The 18,173-nt window shown below is 68.0% G+C and overlaps 4 protein-coding genes across 4 annotated transcripts; 2 read left to right on the top strand and 2 right to left on the bottom strand.

The window, feature by feature from the left end:
• Positions 1-3,028: 3,028 nt before the first annotated feature.
• On the bottom strand, positions 3,029-4,878 carry WNT1 (Wnt family member 1). The gene is made up of 4 exons (XM_068997796.1): positions 4,778-4,878; positions 4,251-4,504; positions 3,800-4,065; positions 3,029-3,517 (listed from the first exon to the last, which is right to left on the bottom strand). Exons 1-4 carry the CDS (start codon positions 4,876-4,878, stop codon positions 3,029-3,031), a joined length of 1,110 nt encoding a protein of 369 aa, XP_068853897.1.
• A 2,868-nt stretch (positions 4,879-7,746) lies between these two features.
• Positions 7,747-10,497, top strand: ARF3 (ARF GTPase 3). The gene is made up of 5 exons (XM_068997817.1): positions 7,747-7,814; positions 8,637-8,816; positions 8,927-9,037; positions 9,122-9,246; positions 9,668-10,497. The coding sequence occupies exons 2-5, from the start codon at positions 8,669-8,671 to the stop codon at positions 9,827-9,829; spliced, it is 546 nt and encodes a 181-aa protein (XP_068853918.1). The 5' UTR covers positions 7,747-7,814; positions 8,637-8,668; the 3' UTR covers positions 9,830-10,497.
• Positions 10,498-12,269: 1,772 nt separating this feature from the next.
• On the top strand, positions 12,270-14,206 carry FKBP11 (FKBP prolyl isomerase 11). The gene is made up of 6 exons (XM_068997816.1): positions 12,270-12,426; positions 12,874-12,939; positions 13,530-13,617; positions 13,709-13,742; positions 13,832-13,902; positions 13,973-14,206. The coding sequence occupies exons 1-6, from the start codon at positions 12,310-12,312 to the stop codon at positions 14,188-14,190; spliced, it is 594 nt and encodes a 197-aa protein (XP_068853917.1). The 5' UTR covers positions 12,270-12,309; the 3' UTR covers positions 14,191-14,206.
• A 330-nt stretch (positions 14,207-14,536) lies between these two features.
• On the bottom strand, positions 14,537-17,954 carry CCDC65 (coiled-coil domain containing 65). Its single transcript, XM_068997819.1, has 9 exons — positions 17,894-17,954; positions 17,021-17,148; positions 16,653-16,820; positions 16,404-16,573; positions 16,119-16,257; positions 15,844-16,041; positions 15,197-15,415; positions 14,955-15,107; positions 14,537-14,835 (listed from the first exon to the last, which is right to left on the bottom strand). Exons 2-9 carry the CDS (start codon positions 17,144-17,146, stop codon positions 14,611-14,613), a joined length of 1,398 nt encoding a protein of 465 aa, XP_068853920.1. The 5' UTR covers positions 17,147-17,148; positions 17,894-17,954; the 3' UTR covers positions 14,537-14,610.
• Positions 17,955-18,173: the final 219 nt, after the last annotated feature.

Raw genomic sequence — 18,173 nt, 5'->3', positions numbered from 1 at the left:
CCTTCCCCACTGCGGCTTCTCAGATTAATCCAGCCCGGGCGAGCGGAGCTGAAAGGATTGATGGACAATTCATTAAACCCGCCGAATGCCGCACAAGGCACCCGTGAAGGCCGGCGTTAGCCCCCGGCGGCTCCGCTTTGTCCCTAATTGTTCGTCTCGGGCATTGGTCACCTATCAGGGAGTGGGTGACGGCGACGGTCCCCCCGGGGCTGGCATGCCCGGGGATTAGAGGCCAGCGCTGCCACCGTTGCTGGGCGCGTTGGCCCCGCGCCGGAGGAATGCGGCGGATGGGAGGGGGCGGCCGGACAAGCCGGGAGCTGGCGGGACGTGGGTCCGCATCGACCGGAGGCGAGGGGAGCCGGGACGGGGCTGTGCCGCTGGCGATGGTGACAGGGGATGGGATGGGATGGGATGGGATGGGATGGGATGGGGGGCGGTCCCGCAGGTGGAACGGGGCCACCTGAGAGTCTGGGCAGGTGGGCACAGCTCTGTCTGTCTGTCCTGCATCTCTGGGTACTGTCCTGTCCTTCTGTCCTGCATTTCTGGGAATGACACAATCCTCCTGCCCCACTCTTCTGGGCACTGTCCTGCACCTCTGGGCACTGTCCTGTCCTTCTGTCTAGATTCTGGGAATGACACCTGCCTTCTGACCCACACCTCTAGGCATGGCTCTGTCCTGCATCTCTCTGTGTCATCCTGTCCCTCTGTCCTGAAACTTTGGGCACTGTCCTGTCCTTTCCCACACCTTTGGGTACTGTCCTGTCCAGTGTCCTGCATTTCTGGGAATGACACCTTCCTTCTATCCTGGAAGCTCCCCTGTCCCTCTGTCCTGCATTCCCGTGTCTCATCCTGTCTCTCTGTCCCACACCCCCGGGCAGAGCCCCCCTGCACCCCATCCCTGAAGGGGGTTGTCCCAGCCCTCATCAGGCCCAGCTTGTGGCCACCATCCAGCTGTTACCCGGCTTCCCAGATGTGACAGGCTGTTGCAGGATGGGACCGCCCTGTCCCTGCGCTGGCCCACAGCAGCTATTTCCAGCACCCAGGAGTATTTGTCCAAGCCGGGGAGGTCTGTGCCCTGTGCCCGGGGTGCCTCTGCCTGCCCGGGGGTCGCGGCTGCCCGAGGTGCCCAGCAGGACATGCAGGAAAAGCTGAGTAACAGAGGTGACTTATAAGAATGTCATTATCTATATTCCTGACTCCTACCGCAGGAAAACAGGCTATTTTCATGCTGAAGCAGGAGCAGAATTTAGCAGGCAGATAACCCGGCAGGCGGGAGATGCTCGGAGGGTTATTTCGGGCTGTGTTCCTTTCCAGGCGTTTTCCTTGCATTTTGGTATTTTACTCTCCACGCTGGGCTGTGTTTTGACCTTGGCGCGGGCAGCAGGGGCCTCCAGGGTGTTTTTCCCCCCCTCCGCTGAGTCTAAACATCAACTTTTCCACTATCGGCTCCGCGGGATATTTCGGGTGGTGGCAGCGTCATCCCGCAGCCTTTGATGCGGCAGAGCCTCAGGGGCCCCGAGGGGTTCCCAGCTCTGGGGGGGGAGCCCAGGCTGTGGGGACCCCTGTGACAGGTGGGCACCGGGCTGGGGGTCCCCCAGACACAGAGATGGAGGTTTTGATGTCCCCAAGTGTGAAGTCACGGTGCAGGGGGGAATATGTGCCCACCCCAGAGGTGCTTGTCACAGGGGGGTGCCCACCTTGGTGGGAAACCCGTCCCCGTGGGATACCTGTCCCAGAAGGATGCCCTTCCCAGGGATGCCCATTCTGGGGATATGCCCACCCCTGTGGGATGCTTATCCCAGGGAAAAGCCCATCTCAGGACATGTTCTGTGTGCTGAATTCCCATCCCGGTGGGGTGCCCACTCCAGTGGGAGGACTGTCCCAGGAGGATGCCCATTCCAGAGGGATGCTCATTCCAGAGGGATGCCCATCCCGGAGGGAAGCCTGTCCCAGAGAGATGCCTGTCCCAGGAGGACAGCCACGCCAGCAGAACACCTGCCAACCACGGAGCTTCCCCCCACCTTTGCCACAGCCTTTCTCTGGTTGTGGTCAGACCCCACGCATGGATGTGGGGCTGTTTGTGGGGCCAGTGGCCATCTCTGTCCCCTTTGGCCCCTGCCCCGGTAACCCCGGTGCCCTCCCCGGCCCTGCTTTTCCCCCGGAGCCAAGGGGAGCCGTCAGCCCCGGCCGGGAGCAGTGATGGACGATGCTCATTCCCTGTCTGTCGTCTTGTACCTCCCGGGGCCGCTCCCAACGCCCGGCCTCGGCGGCACCAGCCCCACCGCCCCGGCAAATTCCAGCATCGGAGATGCTGCAGTCAAGGTGCCATGGTGATGGGCGCCGCAGCCGTGGGGATGGACATCCCGGCCAGGAGCGGCGGCAGGAATGGCTGGGATGGAGACGGGCACAGCGGGAGAAAGAAGGGGGTCTGCGGGGAGGGGATGTCAGAGAGTGAAGTGAAGGAGGAGAAAGATGGACAGACAGCAGCCGGAGGGGCTGATGGACGTGGAATGGGGAGGTGAGGGGATGGAGAAGTGATGGATGGACAGATGGACATGGGCAGCACATCGCACAGTTTGGGATACATTGGTGTCCCCCCACAGCTCATCCCCTCCTTCCCCCAGCCCCCCCAGACACGAATCGGGACAGGACTGAGAAAAATATATTCTTTATTCTTCTCTAAAGGCTATCAGTGACACCTGTAACAAAGCATCATTATTATTAATTATTATTAATTATTATTATCTTTAATTATAAAAAACAGGGCCTGGGGCCAGCGAAGCAGGGTGGGGGCGGCGGCACCAAACCGTCCACAATAAATATTTTATTTACAGCAAGAAGGGACCCCGTGGAGCCGGGGGGTGGCCGGGAAGGTGCGTGGCACTGAGCTCACCCATGGCGGGATGGGGGTCCCTAGGACACATCCACACCCCCACCCCTGGGTGCCTTCAATCCAGCCGGGCACCCGTCATGGGGGGTGGGTGGCGCAGACCCCCTCCGGGGCTGGGCAGGGTGGTCCCGGGGCGGGTCACAGGCACTCGTGCAGGACCTGGGTGTTGGTGCAGTTGAGGCAGCTGACGTGGCAGCACCAGTGGAAGGTGCAGTTGCAGCGCTCGGTGACGCGCTGGGTGCGTGTGCGGTACCCGCGCCCGCAGCACAGCAGCTCGCACCCGTCCAGCCCCGGCGAGGAGCTGTTGCAGAACCGCCCGGCTGTGCCCGCTGTGCCCGTCTTCCCGCTGTAGGTGCAGAAATTGGGGGATTTCTCAAAGTAGACGAGGTCGTGGGGCGAGGGGGGCTTGTGGGCCGGGTTCTCGGGCTCCAAGTGATGCAGCTCCACCCGTGACGCCCGGTTGCTGCCCTTGTTGCCGTAGATGACGCGGGAAGCGCCGTCGAAGCGATCCTTCAGGACGTCGCCCACGGCACGGAAGGTGGGCAGCCGCATCCAGCAGGTGCGGACGGTGCAGGAGCCGGACATGCCGTGGCACTTGCACTCCTGGCGCATCTCCGAGAAGACCGTCTGGAAGGAAGGGGGAATTTGGGGCCATGTGAGAAGCCTGGGACCCCCCGGGGACCACCACGCTCCTACACCCCTTGCTTCTGCAGCATCACATCCCACTCAGGCATCACTTGTCCCAAAGACAAGTGCGAAACCCATCTCAAACAGTTCCCAGCCCACGCATGGGAGCAGGCTGAGGGTCTTGGTGGCCATGCTCACCTCCATGCCCACCCCAGCGCTGCCCACAGCCCCCAGTGCCCTCACCATTCCCCAGTGCCCTCACCAAGCCCCCAGTGCCCTCACCATGCGCCCGGCCTCGTTGTTGTGCAGGTTCATGAGGAAACGCAGGTCTCGGCCCTTCTCACTGGAGTCCACAAACTCCCTTCCAAAGAGGCGACCAAAGTCGATGTTGTCACTGCAGCCCCCCCAGTGCCAGTCAGGACCCCCAGGGCCACGGCGCCGGTAGTCACACGTGCAGGACTCGATGGAGCCCTCTGAGCACGACCGGGCAACCGAGTGTGTCACACCGGCACTGGTGATGGCAAAGATGAACGCCGTCTCCCGGCAGCCTGTGGAGGGAGCGGGGCCTCAGGATGCTGCCGGGATGGGGAGGGGGTTCCCATCGGCACCCCCGACCCTCCATCACGATGGACTGGTGATGCCCCATGGCAAACCAGGGGAGCTTTGCTGAGCATCCCAACACGGGGGTGTTTGGAGGAGGTCTGGGGACCCCTGCGCTGCCCCCCAGCCTCACCCCGGTTGACGATTTTGCCGAAGATGTTGGGGCCCTGGGAGGTGGGACAGTTCCAGCGGCGGTTGCGGAACTGCCACTTGCACTCCTTGATGGCTGTCTGGAGGCCGGAGCTGACGCTGTGCAGGATGCCGGGGTTCTGCCGGATCAGCTTGCGCTGCTTTCGGCTCAGCAGCTGCAGGCTGGGGTCCAGAACCAGCTGCACGTTCTTGGAGTCCGTCAGCAGGTTCGTGGACGAGGCCACGTTGATGATGCCCCTGTGGCACAGGTGGGGATGGTGACCACTGGTGGGGGGTGCCCAGCACCTCCCTCCTCACCTCAACCTCCCTGCGGGCTCCTCGATGTCACCGGAGCATCTTCCTCCCTAGTATCCCTGTAGGGATCCCAAACGGGGATCGCAGCCCTGTGTCCCCCCGCACACCCCATCCCTGGGCACGGGGCAGTCTCTGCTGTGCCTGTGCCAGCCCTGCCCTCCCGCCTCACCACCCCGCCGCCGGTACCGGTGCCGGTGCCGGTGCTGTCCGACTCACCACCACCGCCCGCTGTTGTTCACTGCCAGCGTGTTGGAGAGGGAGGAGAGGGCCAGAGCCCAGAGTGCCCGGAGCGCCAGCCCCAGCGCGGCGGCGCGCATGGCTCCGGCCCCGGGAGCCCCGGCAGAGTGCGCGGGCGAGCGGCCGTCCCGGTATTTATGGTGCCGCAGAGCCCCCGGCCCGGCCGCTACATCCACGCGTGTTTCCGGACGCGCGGGGCGGCTCCGAGATGAGGACGGCCGTGGGGGGACGCGGGGAGCGCCGGGCGGGCGGGCCGGCACCGCCACCGCTACCGGGCTGCAGCCGGTGGCCGGGGCGCGGCGTCGGGGGTGCGGTGCCCAGCGCACACTGACCGGGCCCTGGAGCGGGGCGTCGGGCGCTCCGTTCGCGGTGCCGGTGCTGGGGACCCGGTGCTCTGTGCCCGGCGCTCGGCACTCTGTGCGCGGTACCCGGTGTCGGTAGTGGTGCTGGTTCTCGGCGGTCCGTGCGCGGTACCCGGTGCCGGTGGTCGGTACCGGCAGCTCCCCGGGGAGCCGGCACGGCTGGACTCGGCTCGGCGCGGCGGGTGCACAGCGCTCAGCACCCGGGAGCATCTTCCAGCCCCTTCCCTCTTATAGGGGCGGCGCGGAGGGTCCCCGTGGGCCGGTCCCGCCGCGCGGGGCCTCCCCGCGTCCTCGCCCTAACAATGGGGAGCGGCGGAGCTGCGGCACCTCTTACGGGGCGGCGGGAGCGGCGGCGCCGGGGCTGTCCGTCACGGCCCGGATTAGCCCGGCGGGTGGCTGCGCCCCGGCCCCGTGCCCAGAGCTCCCGGCTGTCGCCCCCCGCCTTCTCTGCCGTCCCGCGCACACGTTCCACAGGCACCGGCACCGGCGGGGGGAGTCCGGCACGGCCCGCGACAGCTCCCGGCGCAAGGAGGAGCCGGTCCCGGAATAACCCTGGATAGCCCCGGACGGGTCCGAGAGCACGGAGGGAGCGGGGAACTGGGATAGCCCGGGATGTCCCGGGACAGCCCGGGGTGCACAGGAGTGACGGGATCTCCCGGGACAGTCCCGGGCGCACGGGGGAGGCAGAGTTCCGTGACAGCCCAGGGCTCACGGGGGAGGCAGAGTTCCGTGACAACCCAGGGCTCACGGGGACCACAATCCCGGGAAAGCCCGGGGACACCGTCCCGGGGCCACTGGCTTTCCGGGGTACACCACGTGCAGCCCCCCGGGACGTGGACCGTCGAGGCTGCGTCGGTGCCTCTCCGGAGCCCACGGAACCCTCTCCCGTCCTGGTCCGTGCCCGGCGGGACGGGGCGACAGCCTCTTCTAGCCGCTCGATCCCGGCTTGTCCCGGGCTGTCCCGGCGGCACCCCGGAGCCCCGTGAACGTGCCCGTTGACACCCACGGTGTCTACAACTCGCGCTGCCCGGAAGCGCCGAGTCTGGGCCGGTACCGGGGTGTCGGAGGTAGAGATGGACCGGGGGGGTGGAGGGATTGAGGGATGGGGGATAGAAGGAAAGGCAGGGGGTGCTCGGACGCTGGCGGGGGAGGCCTGACGTGCCCACCAGAATACGGTCACGCAGGGCCGGTGCTGGCCCGGTCTCGGTTGGGACAAGACTGTCCTCGTCACCCCCCGCCCGGGCCGGGTGTGGGTGGGTGTGAAGTCCCCAGTGCGGGGCCCGACGGGCCGGGGGGCCTGAGCTGAGTCCCCCGTTGGGGCGGGGACCGGGGGGGGTAATCCCCCCGCCGCGGTTTCCCCGGACCAGTCATGCGGGGCCGGATTAGCCCCGCTCGCCCGTCACGGCCCGGGGCCGCCGCTCACCAGTTTAATTCAAGAACGGACAAAGCCCGGGACGGCAGCGGGGGTGGGGGGCTCGCACCGGCACCCACCCGCACCCCTTTCCCCGGCCCGGGAGGAGCCCAGGGCCGACCCGGGGTCTGCTCCAGCACGGCGCTCCCGCCCCGGTTCCCGGCCGGGCCGGGCCGTGTCCACGCCCTCGGGCCTCCGCCCCGTCGGGGCTCCCGGGGCTGAGGTCAGCGGCCGCGGGGAGGCCCCGGGGCGCGGCTGGGAGGGCCCTGCCCGGGGCTGTGCCACCAGCGGCGGGGCGCAACCACGGCCCTCGCCTCCCCCGCTCCATCCCGGGACCCTCCGGCTCTCGCACCCCCTGCCCACTGCCCCGAGCCCCCGTTCCCCCCACCCCCTCTGCTACCCGGCGGCCCGATGCTCGGGATCCCCCCCGGTCCTGGGGTGCCGCTGGAACCGTTCCCGCAGCCGTCGGGGCGGCCGGTGCTGCCCGGTGCCTCTGGGGTGGCCGCCGGTACCTGCCTGCAGGCGGGGGGCATCCGTGGCACCGAGCAGGGACAGACAGACGGACAACGGGGACAGACGGACGTGGGAAGCACCCGGGGGTCCCTCGCGCCGGGTCCCGGCCCCTACCCTGCGAGCACCGGGACGGCCTCGGTACCGACGATGTCGGGACGGTGCGGGGGTGCTTAGCCTGTTCCCCCGTGACGGTGTTGGGGTCCCCGCCCCCCGTGAAACACAGGACCCCCCCTCTCCCCCCCCCCGGTCGGGACTCTGCCTCCCCGGTGCTCATAGAGGGGGGGAAGATCCAGGACCCCCCCTCTCCCCATATCCCCATCCCGCCCCGCCGGTGCAGCTCCCCTTTGGACGAGGCTCTGCCCCCCCGGTGCGGGTCCCGGTGCCCCCAGGAACGGGCTCATGGCAGGGGGGGGGGGGACACACACACACACACACGGGGACTCCCCCTCACAGCGTCCCCCCCGCACTGCTGCAGCCGTTGCCATGGTAACGCCTCGTGGCTCTCGCGATTGCACCCCCCGCTCCCCCCCCCACCCCGCCGCTCCCCGCGCGCGCCCCCGGTCCCCGAGGTGGGGGGGGGGGGGTGCGGGAAGCGGTGCGGGGCGGCGGGCGGGGGGGGGGGGGGGTACCGGGTGCTCTCGCGAGATCGGCGCGATCGGGGCCTCCGCTTCCGGCGGCGGGAGCGGTGCAGAGTCAGCGGCGGCGGGGGCGGCACCGGCACCGGCACCAGGTGCGGGGGGCCGCGCCGCTCGGGGATGCGGGGCGCGGGCATCGCCGTGGGGGCTGTGGGGGTACACGGGGGGGGGGTCGGCACCGGACCGGCGCGGGGTGGGGGGGGGGGCTGCAGCGCGTGCCGGGGTGCCCGGTGCGGCGGGGGCGCGGAGCCCCGGGGGGTAGGGGGTCGCACCGGGGGCGGCGGGGGGGAGATGCGGTGCGGTGCGGCGGGCGGGGGCGGGGGGCAATGCGCAAGGGGGGGGCGGCGCAGTGCGGGATGGAGAGGCGGTGATTTGGGGGCGCGCTGCGATGGGGGGAGTGGTAAAGGGGGGGTAACGGTGAATTCAGGGGTCCCGGGGGCGCGGGGGCTGCACACGCTGGGGGAGAAGGGGCGCGCTGCGGTGCGGGGGGGGCGATGGGGGCCTCCCCCTCTGGCGAGGCTGCGGTGATGGATGGGGGTCGTGCAGAGGCTGGGGGTGCAGAGGAGGGGTCGGGTCCGGGGGGGCTCTGCTCCCCTCGAGGAGGGCGGCAGCCCTGCCTCAGTTTCCCTCAGTGCAGCGCCCTGGGCTGTCCTTTTGCAGGGTACAGCGGGGGGGGGCCTCAGGATCCCTGTCTTTGCACCCCCCCCATATCGAGCTGCACACGGGGACACCCCCATGCAATGCGTGGCCCCCTCCGTAGCCCCTTGCCTGGGGTCCCCCAAGCCCTGCATCCCCCCAGGACATGAGGATCCCTGATCCCCGCAGCCCCCCCCCCCCCCCCCAAAGCACAGTGGACCCCTTCAGCCCCACCCCTGCAGATTTCAGGGCCTCCCCCAGCCTGCCCCATGCCCCCGCAGGATCCGGCCTCGGAGCCAGCGCCGCCGTCACCATGGGCAACATCTTCGGGAACCTGCTGAAGAGCCTGATTGGGAAGAAGGAGATGCGGATCCTGATGGTGGGGCTGGACGCTGCTGGGAAGACCACCATCCTCTACAAGCTCAAACTGGGGGAGATCGTCACCACCATCCCCACCATCGGTGGGTGGGGTTGGGGGGGCACCGAGCAGAGACCTCTCCCCATCAGGGCTCCTTTGGAGGAGCTCGCGGCTCCCCGTGCCTCAGTTTCCCTCCGCTGTCGCTCCCCGCAGGGTTCAACGTGGAGACGGTGGAGTACAAGAACATCAGCTTCACCGTGTGGGATGTGGGTGGGCAGGACAAGATCCGGCCCCTCTGGAGGCATTACTTCCAAAACACCCAGGGTAGGTGTCTCAGGGGATGCAGTGGGGGGACTTGGGGAGCGGGGTGACTGCAGAGACCCCGTCAGTGCCCGCTCCTCTCCCCAGGGCTGATCTTTGTGGTGGACAGCAACGACCGGGAGCGGGTGAACGAGGCGCGGGAGGAGCTGATGCGGATGCTGGCGGAGGATGAGCTGCGGGACGCCGTCCTCCTCGTCTTCGCCAACAAGCAGGTGGGTCTGGGGGTGGGGAGGGCCCTGGGGTGGGACTGAGACTGTCCCCAAGGCGTCAGGGCAGGTGTCCTGTGGTAGGACCTCCTGTGCCTGTGGCATCAAGGCTGGTGTCAAAGAGACTGTGTGGCAGAGCCACGGCCATCCCTGTGGCATCAGGGATGGTGCTGGCCCCCAGGGCCACCCCCATGGCACCAGGGCTGGTCTTTAACGCCCTGTGGCCATCCCTGTGGTGTCAGAGCCGGTGTCTCACATCCCCATGGCAGATTCCTGCCCCTTCCTGTAGCATCAGGGCTCATGACCGTCCCCTGTGGCAGGGTTGTGCCCACCCCCATGGCATCAGGGCTGGTGCCAGCCCCCATGGAGGGGTCATATCCGTTGCTGCAGCATCGGGCCCCTGTGTGACCTCCCTTGTCTGCTCCAGGACCTGCCCAATGCCATGAACGCAGCGGAGATCACGGACAAGCTGGGGCTGCACTCCCTGCGCCACCGTAACTGGTACATCCAGGCCACCTGTGCCACCAGCGGGGACGGGCTCTACGAGGGCCTCGACTGGCTCGCCAATCAGCTCAAGAACAAGAAGTGAGGGGGGGTCCCCTTGTGCCCCCCCGGTCCCCCTGGGCCACACCAGGGCCCCCCCCCCGGCCGCCCCCTCCCTGCCCTGGTTGGGTTTTGCTTTCTTCTGGCACCGGTTGCTGTGGGGTTTTTCGCCTTTTTTGGGGTCCCCCTGGTTCCCCTCGGATCTCGTGTGTGCGTGCGTGGAATTAGAGCTCTATATAACGCCCAGGGGGGCAGGGGCAGAGCCCCGGGAGGGTGGGATGGGGGCTGGGGGGGGCCCACCTCGGCACTGCCCTGCCAGGGGGGGCCGGAGACACCCCGTCCCCATGCATGTCCCTGCACCCCTCGCCTTCCTCTGGACCAAATGTGGGGGCAGCAGGGCCATGGGGGGGCGGGATTTGGGACTATACACTTCCCCCTCCCTCCCAGCACCCCCTCCCGGCCCCGTGTGCCCCCCCCCGGGCATCCCACACGTCCCCGGCCCCCCCATGTCACTTCGAGGCAGGTCTCCTCCCCGCAGCGTGACCCCCGCGGAGGGGGGAGCACGGGGCCGCCAGGACCCCTGGGGTCCCCTTGGCCGTGCCCCCACCCCTTCCTCTCCCTGGCCGCCTGCCTCCCCCCATCATGCCAGCATAGTGATTGTATGTCCCTGCCCTTCACGGACGGACGGTGTCCCCCCCACCCCGTACTGTGCCCCCCCCCTCCCCGCCCCCAGCACCGTATTTATACCCCCGGTCTGTGCTTGGTGTGACGTGTCGCTGCGGCTCTGCCCTGTCCAGGGACGTGTGTTCTCACCCCTACCCCCCCAGCCCCCTGCGCCTGAGACGGTGGGTGACCTCCCCTGACCCCCCCCTTGGATATTAAACATGTTTTATGTAGCGCTGCCCCTCGTCTCTTCTTCCGCAGCCCCCCCAGCGTGGGGGTCCTGCAGAGGGGACAGTGATGGACAGCCCCGGACTGGCTTTAATTAGAAAGAGCTTAACGGGGCAGGGGGGGGCGAGGTGGGGCTGGCAGGGGGTGAGGAGGGGCCCCCCCCTTCCCAGGCTCATCTTTAGGGGAATATTGGATGAAATGGTAAATCCCATTAGCGCTAATCCCAGCTGGGGCGTGGGGACGGTGCCAGTGCTGGGATGGGCGCGAGTGGAACTCGGCCCCCCCGTGCCACCCCTACCCCATATCACCCCCCCGCACGGGTTAAGGGGGACTGAGTTGTATTTGGGGCCAGCACTGCCATCCCATCTCCGTGTCCCCTCTGGACTGGTGGCTGGGGAGCTGTTGGTGTTGGTGACACCAGGGGGCTGTGCTGGGGGTGTCCGGGGCTCCCTGGTGGGTGGGAGCTGCAGAGGGCCTGGAATGGGGGTGACCCGAGCTCACTGGTGGGCTGGGGGCTGTGGAGATGACATGGGGGAGCTCCAGTGCAGGTGACCGGGGCTCTGGGAGCTGCATCGGGGGGCTGCAGCGTGGATGACCGGGACTCCCCGGTGGGTGGGAGCAGCGGAGCCGGCACTGACGCGTTCCCACCGGCTGGACCGATGGCTTTGTGTGGCGAGGGCTGACCCGGCGCCCCTAATCCCATTAGGGCCCCGGGCCCAGCCGCCAGCCCGGCTTCCCCACCTCTCGGCAACCGAGGCTGGTATGTGGGTGCGCCGGTGGGGCCGGCGTGCCGATGCCGTCGTCCGGGAGCTGCACCCGGCGTCAACGTCGTCACCATCCCGGAGCTGCACCGGGGCCGGTGACACCAGGGCCGGCAGTGAGGCCATCCCCGCTGACACGGAGCGAGATCCAGGCTGCCACCATGTGCCAGTGTGACCCTGCCAGACCGGGGGCATTCCGTGTGTTCCCAGCTCTGCCCTAGGGGCTGGGTATCCCCAGGCACAGGGACGGGGACTCTGGAGTAGGTTCCGTCCCACCGGGCTCCAGCCGGCCAGCGGCCCCCCCCGTCTGGGCTCGGGGCTCGGCTTCCCTTGTCCTGCACAGCCGGGGCTGGAAGAGCCGCTGAAGTGCCAGGAGAAGGAACGACCTGCACCCGCGGGGTGCTGGAGAAGGGTTCTGCACCCGGGGAGGGGTCCCGGGCCCCGGTGGGTGCCGGTTTCCCCGGGCTGTGCTGCCGCCTGCTGGCACCGGCGGCGCCAGGACACCGGGGGCTGCATCCAACCGGTGCCTGGGCGGGGGTCCCCCGGCCCGGACCCCGGCCCGGACCCTTCGCCTTGATCCCCACTCTGGCCCTCACCCGGAGCCCCCGCTCGGTGCGGGCCGAAGCCGCCGGGACGGTGCCCGGGCAGGACCGGACCCAGGTGCCGGCCGGGCTGGGTCCCCACGCGGGGCACCGGGCACCGATGCAGCGGCCGGTCCCGAGAATCCTTCTGTCCCCCAACTCCGCTGGGGCCCGGAGCAGCTGCGGGTGCCCGTCCCGGGGCCGGTCTCGGTGTGGGGGCGGTCCCGGGGGCGGGGCCCGAAGTGGGGGGCGGTCCCGGTCCCGGTCCCCGTTCCTCCGCCGCCAGCCCGGCCATGCCGTTCCACGCCGCGCTTCTGTTCCTGGCACTGCTGCTGTCGCCGCCGCCGCTCTCCCGCGCCGCCGAGAGCGAAACCGAAACCGGCGCTCGGGAGCTGCGGCTGGAGACGATCGTGAGCCCGGGGGGGACGGGGGAACCGGGGCTGCGCGGGAGACACCGGGCACCGGGGACCCACGCGGCCCCTTGGGCAGAGAGCTGAGACCGGGGCGGGACCGGCGGGGAACGGCGGCACCGACGGGACACGGGGCACCGGCGGGATGGTGTTGCTCGGGGGGCACCGGGGAGCCCGGCCTGGGCACGGGGTGGGGGGACGAGGCACCGGGAAGACCGGGCTGCGGCGGTGGGAGGGGGGAGCCACGGGGCACCGGGAGAACCGGGCTGCGATGGTGGGGCACCGGGAGGACCGGGCTGTGGCGGAGGAACGCGGCGCACCGGGGACGGGGGGCCCGGGTGCGAGTTCGGCTCTCGGAGCGCTCGGGGGACCCGTGGGCACGGGGGGTGCGTGGACCCCGAGGCGAGGGGGCCCCGGCCCGGCCCCCCCGTGACCTCCCCGTTGCAGGTGCCCCCCCCCGAGGGCTGCACGGAGCTGTCGGCGACGGGGGACACGGTGCACATCCACTACACGGTGCGGGCGGGCGGCGGGAGGAACACGTCAGCACTGCGCTCCGGCGGGCGGGGCGGGGGCACCGGCACCGGCGGGGGGGCCTCGGCCGGCACCGGGGCGGTACCGGGGGTGGTACCGGGGTGGGCAATGGGGCGGTACCGGGGTGGGCAATGGGATGGTACCGTGGTGGAACTGGGGTGAGCGTAGGGGTGGCACCGGGGTGGGCATGAGGACGGCACTGGGCTGGACAAGGGGATGGTGACAAGGTGGCACTGAGACTGGTATGGGGACAGCCCCAGGATGGGCTCTGGGTGGCACCTGGAGTGCCACAGGGATGGGCACTGGGGCTGGCATGGGATGACCCCAGTATGGGCATGGCTGGCGCTGGATCAGCACGAGGATTACCTTGGGATGGCCCTGGCACTGGGAGGGGTGGGGATGTCCCAGAGTGACACGGAGTGTGCCGGGACTGGGATCAGCACAGGGATGGCACAGGGACTGGGATCAGCACAGGGATCAGCACCAGAGCAGCACTGGGGACACGCTGGCATCCACATAGAGAAAGTGCCAGGGGTGACCGCAGCAGTGACTTGTGGCCGTGTCCCCCACAGGGCAGCCTGGAGGATGGCCGGATCATCGACTCCTCACTGAGCCGGGACCCCCTCCAGGTGGAGCTGGGCAAGCACCAAGTCATTCCCGGTGAGTGAGGGGCTCAGGGCGAGCGGGGCTGGGGGGGGTAACTGGGGTAACCCAGACCAGCCCCACTCACCCCTGCCCCACTCTGTTACAGGTCTGGAGCAGAGTCTGCTGGACATGTGTGTGGGGTAAGTGCAGATGGGGGACCCGGGGATGGGCAGTGTCCCCCCGAGTGTCCCCACCACAATTTGTGGCACCAATGCTCTGGCTGTGGCAGGGAGAAGCGCAGAGCCATCATCCCCCCTCACTTAGCCTATGGCAAGCGGGGCTCTCCTCCCACCATCCCAGGTGAGCAGAGCCCTCAGGGTCCCCGTGGGGTCTCTGTGGGGTCCCCGCTCAGGCTGTGCCCCCCTTGCAGGTGACGCGGTGCTGCGGTTCGAGGTGGAGCTGGTGAGGTTGTCCCGGGCCAGTTACTGGCAGAAGGTGGTGAACGAGGTGCTGCCGCTGCTGTGCCTGGGGCTGGTGCCGGCACTGCTGGGGCTCATCGGGTTCCACCTGTACCGCAAGGCCAGCAGCCCCAAGGTCTCCAAGAAAAAGCAGAAGGAGGAGAAGAGGAACAAAGCCAAAAAGAAATAAAAACTTCCTCTCGGCATCTGCGGCTGCTCCGTGGCGGCTCTTCCTGGGACAGTGATGGGGACAGAGCAGTGGGAAGGGGCTGAGCACCTGTCAGCTCCCCGCCTGCTCCAGGGCCTTGAGGGGTCCTGTCAGACCTGAGTGACAGACACTACCCCTGCCCCTGCTCAATGAATCCCAGAAATAAGACCCTGGAGCACATTTTCAGGCAGTTTTGCTCTTTTAAGGCATTTCCAGGCAGTGGTAGTCCCTGGTGGCCCCAAGCACCGGACAGGTCTCTGGTCTGCCAGGCAGCCTCAGCTGGAACTGGTGCAGCCATGAATGGAGCCAGGAATGGGGTCCAGGTGGTTGACCCCTCCCCAGAGGCTCTTGGGGTGCGCCATGCCCAATGTCCCTGTGCGTGGCTCCTCCCCTAAGTGGGGTTCATTTCTGGGGACACAGCTTTTGCTTGGTGGTGAGGAGGGGTGGGGGGTCTCTGGGCACCTTCTGGCTGAGCGCAGCCCCTGCCAGGTACTGCTGGAGCAGCTCACGCAGGTGCCGGTTCCTGTCTGCCAGCGCTGCCCGCGCCCGCTCCAGCGCCTTCTCCTCCAGCTTCGCCTTGTTGAACCGCTGCCAGAACCGCTCCAGCCCCACGTAGTCCTGCATGGCCTGGGGGGGAGGCAGCGGGGGCAGTTTGGAGTCTCCAGCCCGGCCAAGCACCAGCTGGGTGATTCCCAGGGCCGAATCACAACCCTCGTTCCCTGGGAAGCGCGGCGGTGCCTCCTCACCCGCGCCAGGGGCTCATTGGGGGACGCTGCCAGGATCCTGTGGACATCCTGCTGCTCCCACTCGGCCAGCGAGGAGGGGTAGAAAGGCAGCACCTTCTCCTCCTCTGTCTCCAGCCTGCGGCACATCTCAGCCAGGCGCAGGATGCGCTGGGCCTGGTGGGGGGATGCCGGGAAGGGCAGGTGGGAAGGGACAGCAGGACACGGGGAACAGGGACATCCCCACTCAGCGCTGCCCAACTCACCTTCTCCACCACCTGCTGCAGCGCCTTGAGGGTGGCACTGCACTGGCAGGTGAGCGTGACCAGGTGGGCGTGAGCCGTGGCCCCGGCCTGGCTGATCGCAGCCCGGAGCTTCTGGAGCTTCTGGACGGCGTGGTCCTTCTCCTCCTGTATGCGCTGGTTCTGCTCCTCGCTCTCCTGCAGGTGAGCCGCGATCTGGCTCCTAGTGGCTGTAATCATGTCCTGGTGAAACAGCAGGTTGGATATTGGGGAAAAATCCTTCTTGGAAAGGGTGGCCCAGTGTTGGAATGGGCTGTTCAGGGCAGTGGTGGAGGCCCCGTCCCTGGAAGTGTTCAAAAAACACGTGGATGGGGCACCTGGGGACATGGTTTAGTGGTGGCCTTGGCAGCGCTGAGAGAACGGTTGGACTTGATAGTCTTAGAGACTTTTCCAACCTCAATAATTCCATGATTCCGTGGCTCAGGCGCTGCTCCATGAGCCCTTTGGGGGCCCTTGCTTAGCCCAGCCTGTTGTCACCCCTTTGCCAGTGCTGGGTTGGACTTGATGGTCTCAGAGGCTTTTCCAAACTCAACAATTCCATGATCCCATGGAAAATGAGCGGGGAACGTGGGTGACCCCACTCCCACAACCACCCAGCACCCTGCCAAAACCTGGAGCTTCTGCAGCTTCTTCGCCTGCACATCGATCTCCCAGGAGCTCTTCGCACACTTCTTCTTCAGCTCCTCAAACTCCCCCTTCCTCTTCTCCGTGGCCTCGGTGTAGCTCCTCCGGGCCTTCTGGATCTGCTCCCACAGCCCCTCCAGCCTGGCAACGAGCTGCAGCCGGCTGTACTGCTGCTCCTGCCAGCACTGGGGACACGCAGGTTACACCCTCAAACCTCCCTTGCCAGCCCCAAAAGCCCCTCGATGCTCCCTTGGGCCCCTGCCTTGTTTTTGATGTCGTCACGGGCGCTCTGGAAGTTCAGCATGGCCTCGTGGTCATTCCTGGCGTGATCCTGCTCTGTGGCCAGAGCCATGTCCTGCAGGCAGCACCTTTCCCAGTCTTGCTGCTCCAGAATGGTCTTTCTGTGGGGACACACAGCAGGGCAAAGGGGTTTCCTCAGAGATGCTGCAGGGATCCCACTGGGGCCAGGAGAGGCTCAACCCCACCCCAGGAGAGCCCATGGGTGCCACTGCTGCCCCATTCCTCTTCTCCCCATAAAATTCCACACCTCTCAGCCTCAAACTCGGCCTTCAGGGCGCCCACCTGGGCACTAAACCCCTCCTCCAGGTAGCCCAGGCGGCAGCGCTGGAGCTGCAGCAGTTGGTCCGTGAGGTGCAGGTGACTGCGCAGGGCTCGGTTCTGCTGCTCCTCCGCTTCTTCCAGCTCCCTGACCAGTGCCTGTGGAGTTTTTTTTTTGGGGGGGGGGGTCATGTGTGTTCCTTGGCACCCCCCCCCACCCCGCCAGCCCCGCAGCCACCTCAATGACGCCGTCCTTGCAGTCCATGACCCGTGTGAAGGTCTGGCTGAGGATCTCGATGTCCTGGCGCAGCTCTTGGTCCTTGGTCTTGCGTTGCGCCAAGCGCCAGAGCGTGCAGACCTTGTGGAGACCCCACATGCTGCTCTGCTCCTCCCGGGATAACTTGACCTGTGGAGGGCCCCGTGGGAAGTGGGAAAGGGGCAGGAGTGGGTTTGGGGGTGTCTCTGGTACCAGGGGGTCCAGCAAAACAGGGGCAGCCCCAGCCCTGGTGGGGATGATTGGGGGCATTTGCTGGGGAAAGGTGGTTTGGGGACTCAGGGGGGTGGGGCTTGGAGGCCATCAGGGGAGGCTGCAGTGGAGTCCCAGACCTGCAGGAAGCGAGCGAGCAGTTCCTGCTTGGCTTTGGCCGCTTCCTCCTCAGCCAGCGCTTGCTTCTGCAGCAGCAGCAGCTCGGTCTCGGCTGCACTGGGGGCTGTGGAATGGGGCCCCGCCATGGCTGGAGAAAGGGACACAGCGGGAGGGGTCGGGGGGTGCCCGGGGTCTGCGTGGTGGCCCCTCCACGGCGCCCATCAAGGCCCGTTCCCCCTGCCCACCCCCATCTCCCGCTCCAGCCCCCCCGCACCACGGGGCACCCCCAGACCCCTGCCCACCCCCATCTCCCTCCCCAGGCTCCCCCAGCCCCTTCTCCCCTTGCTCACCCCTAACACCCCCTCCAGAACCCTCTCCACTTGGCACAATCCCCATACCCCATCTCCCCTTCCAGTGCCCCCCCCCAGACCTATTTCCCATCTCCCTCCCCGGGCCTCCCCTCAAGGCCCATTTCCCGCTGCCCACCGCCATCCCCAGAGCCCTTCCAGCCTCATCCCCTCTCCCTCCCCAGCCCCCCCCCGGCACTCACCGCCCCCCTGCCCACCCCCATCTCCCTCCCCAGGCTCCCCCAGCCCCTTCTCCCCTTGCTCACCCCTAACACCCCCTCCAGAACCCTCTCCACTTGGCACAATCCCCATACCCCATCTCCCCTTCCAGTGCCCCCCCCCAGACCTATTTCCCATCTCCCTCCCCGGGCCTCCCCTCAAGGCCCATTTCCCGCTGCCCACCGCCATCCCCAGAGCCCTTCCAGCCTCATCCCCTCTCCCTCCCCAGCCCCCCCCCCCGGCACTCACCGCCCCCCTGCCCACCCCCATCCCCCTCTCCAGGGGTCTCCCTCCCCTCCTTTGGGGTCCCGGCCCCAGCCCCGGTACCGGCCCCGCTCCCGCGTCCCAGCGGTCTCCCAGCAACGGCCGCCGCCGCTCGGGGGCGGGGCCTGCGCCGCACTTCCGCCCTGACCTGCACGGGCGCCCCCTGGCGGGCAGCAGCGCGCTCGCACCCCCACGGGGCGGGTCCCGCCAGTTCTGCCTCTCCGCTATTGGCCGGCGGTCCGGGATTCCCCGCGCTGATTGGCGGGCGGGCTCCGCCGTGGGCGGGCCCTGGAGCCGGCGGGGTATATAAGGGCGCTGCGGCGGCGGGGCGCAGGGCGGTGGG

The sequence above is a fragment of the Aphelocoma coerulescens genome, chromosome 29 (assembly GCF_041296385.1).
Source record: "Aphelocoma coerulescens isolate FSJ_1873_10779 chromosome 29, UR_Acoe_1.0, whole genome shotgun sequence".
Lineage (NCBI taxonomy): Eukaryota > Metazoa > Chordata > Aves > Passeriformes > Corvidae > Aphelocoma > Aphelocoma coerulescens.
Note: the sequence above shows the minus strand (reverse complement) of the source record. Positions and strands in the feature narration are given on the sequence as shown.